This window comes from Rhagoletis pomonella, unplaced genomic scaffold (assembly GCF_013731165.1).
Source record: "Rhagoletis pomonella isolate Grant_MI unplaced genomic scaffold, Rhpom_1.0 Rhpom_scaffold_00007, whole genome shotgun sequence".
NCBI classification, from domain to species: Eukaryota; Metazoa; Arthropoda; class Insecta; order Diptera; family Tephritidae; genus Rhagoletis; species Rhagoletis pomonella.
The window spans coordinates 28,401,650-28,408,166 of NW_023458561.1; the positions used below are offsets into that span (position 1 = coordinate 28,401,650).

The window sequence follows — 6,517 nt, forward strand, 5'->3', positions numbered from 1 at the left end:
TTTTATGTAGCAAGCACAATAAAAATACCGAGTTTGGTACAAATTGGTAGAACGGTTACCGAGATACATATATGTGATCATAAGTGGGCGGTGCCACGCCCATTTTTCAAAATTTTATTGTAGACGTATTTCCTGGTAAGGAATTGTTGCAAGCATCAATTTTGAATAAATTGGCTTTAATATTTACTGATTTATCGAAGATTTCGTATTTCTCCAAATTACCGTTATATGAGATGTGGGCGTGGTTATTGTCCGATTTTAAAACTTTTCGGCCATTTGGTATCCTGTACCAAGGCCAATAACTGTGCCAAGTTTGGAAGAAATCGGTGCAGCGGTTGCCAAGATATACACATGTAACCATAAGTGGGCGTGGCTACGCCCATTTTTCAAAAATTTATAACATTCTTATTTTTCGTCTAAAAATTATTGTAAATATCAATTTTGAGTTAATAATCTTCAGTAGTTACTAAAATATCGCAGTTTTCGTATTTCTGAAAATTACCGTTATATGGGAGGTAGGCGTGGTTATTGTCCGATTTTTCCCATTTTCAATACCATCCGTCCTACGCCCGAAAGAAGTACACGTACCAAGTTTCGTTAAGATATCTTAATTTTTACTCGAGTTATCGTGTGCACAGACGGACGGACGGACGGACAGACAGTCACCGCTTAATCGATTTCTCTTTTCATCCTGATCATTTATGTATACATTTGTCTATATCTATCTCGATTCGTTTTGCCTGTTACAAACAACCGTTATGTGAACAAAGTTATAATACCCTTGTGCACAAGTGCGCTCGGGTATAAAAAAGTAGATAATTATGTCAGTCTGGAAATGTCAGCTTTGAACTCTTACCAAAAAGTGCTACTTTGGATTGAGTAGGAAATTGAGAAGTAAAGTCCTCTCCCGTCGTACAAAAATCACACTCTATAAGTCACTCATTATGCCTGCTCTGGTGTGTGGCATGGACAATGAAAACATCTGATGAACTGGCTCTTGGTGTTTTCGAGAGAAAGATTCTGCGAAAGATTTACGGGCCTTTACGCGTTGGCTATGGTGAATTCCGGAGACGATTTAACGATGAGCTGTATGAGCTTTAGAGAGAGAGCTTAGGAGACATAGTACAGCGAATTAAAATCCAGCGGCTCCGCTGGCTGGGTCATGTCGTTCGGGTGGACAGAAACGCTCTTGCACTGAAAATATTCAACGCGGGCGGCGGTGCTGGTAACAGAGGAAGGCCTTCTTTGCGTTGGAAGGTCCAGGTGCAGAAGGACTTGGCTTCTCTTGGTATTTCCAATTGGCGTCAGTTGACACACAAGAGAAATGTTTGGCGCGCTGTTTTGGACTCGGTCAAAATCGCTTCAATGGAATATCTGTCAAAAAAGCTGCAACCAACTTAAGAGCCGACCTTTTTTCTACGATGAATATGGCCCATTTATTTTTTGATCATAGGTTCAATCTGAAATTTCCATTTTCAGCTCTGCTTTGTATGTAGTTAAATATGGATGTTTGTATATACAAATGTATTTGCATGGTGCAAAAGCTGTCTCTGCCTATTATAAATCAGTGATGATTAGAGAGTGCTTTTACTCTGTACGCATCTCTTTTAAAATTTCTATACATTTTATAGAGTGCGAAGCAAAAGCTCTCTCTGCCCATCGCTGAATTTCATATCAGAAAGAAAGAAAGCTTTAAAATTAATCTCCTGCGGGACATTTGTTGAATACACATCACTGATTGGCACTGCCTTGCCCGCGGGCAAAGCTCTTTTAAGCTTTCTATACACTTTGTATAGGTGCCTGCAGAGTAAAAGCTCTCTCTGCCCATCGCTCTAATATATTAATGCTCTGAATTGGTGATGTGCACCGCTTTGCCCTCGTGCAGAGCTTTCTAAGCTTTTTAAACATTTTGCATAGCAAGCTGAAACATAAAACTTTTATAAAAGAATAAAATAAAATTTTTTTTTAAATAAAAACTGTTACTACTGTTAAGTGGTTTATGTCTCTAATCCTTGTCGAATCCATGTCTAATATTTAGTACTTACTTTAGCAATCCTTACTGCTTACTTTAGTATGGTATGGAACTGGATTTTATGCCACCACCGAACATCAAATGGGGCGAACGCTGTTAGAAAAACTTTTTCCAATTAAGATGTTGCCCGAACCAGGCATCAAACCCAGATCCTGCAAGTGGTAGCACGCACCTTTAACCACTCAGCCACAGCGATCACCAGGCTAGCAAAAGGATATAACAAGAATCTAGCCTGTCTAAGCCCCTTCCTGTCTCCAGCAGTTACTGTGTTCTGGTTATGAGTCTCAAGAAGAAGCAACAGAGTCCAAAAAACGGCAGAGACGATGAGCCTTCCCTAGCCAGTTCGTCGGCGAGCTCGCTACCTTTACTGCCGCAGTGCCTTCGTACCCAGCACAGTATTGCCATGTTGCTTGCTGCCAAGGGTTGGAGAGTGTTTAAGCACTATCTGATGAGCCTCGAGGCGATCGACCTATTAGATAGGGCCCTGATGGCCGCTTGGTTGTCTGACAAAGATAGCTAGAAAGGCGTCCTTCAAACCCTTTTGAAGTTTTAATTTAGCACAGTGTTTAGTAACTCGTCCTGAAAGACAGTGGACAAATTAACCATTGCAATGGAAAGTCTGCCTCGCTTGCTTTACAATCCATCCTTGATCCGTCTGTGTACCACATATCTGGTATATAATTGAGGTGAACCGTTTGACCAGGTATCACGCTCAGTGGCGGAATTTGCAATTGAAAATTCCTCGAAGCCGCTGCTGGTTTTACAAAAATATGCAGTGGAGTCAACCCGGAGTGGGTTTATTTTTGTGTGTGTTACATACCAATTATCCACCCAAAAAATATACTTGCAAAACAAAATTTTTTTTTTCTTTAAACAATTCTTATTATGTAAAAACAATCAGGGTATTCATACAAATGCATACATGCCTCGTAACTGTGTAAACCTCGTAAATAAACCGGTTTTCCTTACAAAATTAAAAAATTTTTGGAGGTTTACGTGGATATGAGGCTTTTAAGCGCTTCGATGAATTTACCCTAATATTTAATCGTACAAATTTTATACCTTAATTATTGTTGGCGTTTACGTATATATGTATGTATGTATGTACAACATTTTCTCTATAAATTGGCATAATTACATTTATCTAACAATTTTGAACATTTTTTTGGTTGCGTTATTGCAAAATATTTTCAGCATAATTGGCAAAAATCATTAGCATAAATGATTATAAAAAAATAGAGTCTGCTTGGTAGACTTCATAAATGCTCTTCTTAAGTATAAAACATAATAAAAAATAAATAGAATATCAAACGCTCAAGAAGTTCGTATTTTCCGGCAACATCTTTGAGAATGTCGATTTGCTTGTTTTAATCGTTCTTTGGTATTTCAATTCACATGGTTGGCTTATGAGAGCGGTACTTCTTCCATTGCACGCAGCTTATTGTTCACTTTCTCCTCAACAACTTCGCGTCTGAAAATCGTCTTATACACTATGGAACACACCGCAGCGCTTGCTAATGGGCCAACCCAATAGATCCATTGGTCCTGGAAGTCAGAATTCCACAAAGATGGCGCAAAGGATCGAGCTGGATTCATACTAGCACCGGTGAATTGACCCTAAAATATTCATAAAATTATTGCTTGTAGATTTTTACATACAAAAACGCATGCTTACCGCTGTGATGGCCAGACACGAGATGGCTAAACCAAAACGAATCGGCACAGAGTCATGGAATTTGGAATTGCGTGGATCCCATACGCCACAGCAAGTGAATATCAATACACCGGTGATGATGAATTCAATTGCACATCCTTGCCATGCGGATATTTCCGCGTGCACAGTGGTAACACAGAGATTATGAGGACCATTCAGCGTTACAGCATTGATTGGAATGAGCGCCTTCAACAATCCATAGCCAATAAAACCACCCAACATTTGCGCCACGAAATATACGCCAGCCATTGCCAGCGATGTCATGTTATAAATGTAAGCTGCAAGTGTCACAGCTGGATTTAGATGGGCACCAGAGACGCAACCAAAACATTGAATAATAATCATGACAACCAAACCAAAATTAAATGTCATTTGAAAGTGATTATTTTCGTAGGAATCATTCTTCACGCAACCCATGCAGCCAAGGAAGACCAGCAGTGCAGTGCCAATGAGCTCGGCTAGAAAGCTGCATATTTTATCCAAAGTGCTGACCTTCATTTTCAGTTTATCAAAGCAACTAAAAGGGAGAGAGAGAAAGAGGAAATATTTAATATTGTAAATACGTATAAATTTTTTTAACGAAGTTATAGTTAAGATTTTTAAAAATTTGTCGTTGATCTACTACATATCGAGCCCCAACCACCAAAAAGACGTAAGCGACATTTTTTTTTTAATTTTCCTTTTTATGCAGAAATGTTCCTAGAGCATTAAGATGAATTTTTGTATCAAAAATAAAATTTTGGAAACAAATTTTGCTTATGTCTTTTTCGAGGTCAGCGCTCGATATGCATTAAAAGTGGAAACACTGAGAGCACACCAGCACACTATCGCTCAGAATAAAAGACTACTATTATTTAGTAGTAGTTAATAAAGTTTTTGAACCATTCGCACAAATCCACTTCAATAAATCAATGAGGAATAAATATCTGTAAAAAAGTCAGAAGAGAAGATGTAATAAGTTAAAAATATAAGAACAAGCGTCCTGTTCCTCAAACTGGTACTTAATTCCTTTGCTTTTCAAAGTATCCAGTCTAAAGGTGAGCATTTAAAAGTTATGTCGTATAGAAATGATAAGTGCAAAAAGTGAGATAAGAATAAGAACATAGAGGGATTGACTTCGCAAAGAAAATATTATAGACGTCGCGTTAAATCGCGACCGCTTTCTATGTCTGCAAGAAAATATGACTCGCACCCTAGAGCACAGCGGGCTTTGGATGTAGAATTGGTCATCCTAAATCGAAACTGTCTAGAAGAGGCAATTGAAAATTCGGCAACGGTTTTTAACTAAAAATGTCGAACAGTGATTGGAGCTCACATTTTGTTTTTTTTTTTTTAGTAAAAGTCCCGTTGTAGGACTGACTTTTTGATTATTCTTCTTGTGCCAACGTTTTCAAATGAAATCGCTCTCCAAATGAGTATAATACTTGTTGATAAGGCTTCCAGCAGTGGAATTCTGACAGGCTCTAAACCGACATGCTCGCCAGAAGATTCAGCATCGTCTTGCCCCAATTGGAAACTTCTATAGATAGATAGACAGTGGTAAACATCCTGTCATAAAAAAGTTCCCGTTCGGGAACGTCGCAATAGTGTAAGTCCCTCCACTTGAGTAACAACATGCACTCTAAAAAATCTGTTTAAAAATGCGACTATAAATAGAGTATATTTTTGTTTATTTTTTAAATTTTCTGATAAATTTACACGATGAATATGTATTTTTCTCGTTTACACATTTTCGTGTGTAAAAATCCAATTTGTTAGCGGCTTTACACAATTCTATGGGTAAAATCAAACAGCAGATGTGTATGTGTGTGACCACTAGGGTGGTCCAAACACAGTAAACTCGGAATTGTAATGCTCTCACCCCCTAGGATTGTTCTATATCGAAAACAAGTATACCCCTATTTTTTTTATTTTGAAATCAAAAAATATTTAGAGGTCGCTCAAAGTTTTCCATGTATTTTTATATGGGGAAAAAACAATTTTTCATAGAAATGGTATAGAATTCTTGAAAACCAATATTTTTCGATCGGAAAACTCTGGTTCTCTTCAGGAGCCTTTCAGTAATAAGACCCAATTGTTTATTTAACCATTTTATAATACTAACAATTTTTTATTGGTTCCCCCATTGAATATTTCCTATAAATTAAAGTTGCGATGAAAAAATGGTTAAATAAAAATTTGAGTATTATTATTGGGAATCTGCTGCAGACAAAACTGAGTTCTCTCATAGAAAAATATTTATTTTTAAGAATTCTATACAATTTCTACGAAAAGTTGTTTTTTCCCCATACAAAATACATGGAAAACTTTGGGCGCTTTGAGCGACCACTAAATATTTTTTAATTTTGAAATCAAAAAATTGGGATACATTTTTTTAGGTATAGAAAAATCCTAGGGGTGAGAGCATAAAATTCCGACTATACTTTTCCAAGTGTATCTTTGGACCACCCTATTGTACACTCTTTCGTAGTAAATTTACGCACACCACAGCAGCTATATTACACTTTAAAAAGTCCGAAATTTAAACAAACTATTCGTTGAATAATCGAGCATGTAATATCGCGAATAATAAGGTAGAAAATCACTAAGCTACCTTTTAGTTAGGAAATCTACACAATTTGTTTTTAGAGTGTGAGAACGCACATCACAAACTGGAAGAGGAGATCGGTAAAACCCCTAGCAAAAGTGCAAGCACCAAATATCTCTCAAACAAACTTATAAAAATTTAATTTTTAAACTCTGCACACACCATATACTAGTCACTTTAATAT

At 37.2% G+C, this 6,517-nt stretch overlaps 1 protein-coding gene across 6 annotated transcripts in view; it reads right to left on the reverse strand.

Annotated features, from left to right (window-relative positions):
* Positions 1–3,239: 3,239 nt before the first annotated feature.
* Positions 3,240–6,517, reverse strand: part of LOC118742522 (aquaporin AQPAe.a-like) — a 72,942-nt gene continuing 69,664 nt past the window's right edge. For all 6 annotated transcript variants that reach the window (XM_036474660.1, XM_036474661.1, XM_036474663.1 and 3 more), the window contains exons 2-3: positions 3,708–4,263; positions 3,240–3,649 (exon numbers count right to left, since the gene is read on the reverse strand). In XM_036474660.1, the coding sequence (XP_036330553.1) occupies positions 3,437–3,649; positions 3,708–4,263 (769 nt within the window). In that variant the 3' untranslated portion in view covers positions 3,240–3,436. The remainder of the gene's footprint in view (positions 3,650–3,707; positions 4,264–6,517) is intronic.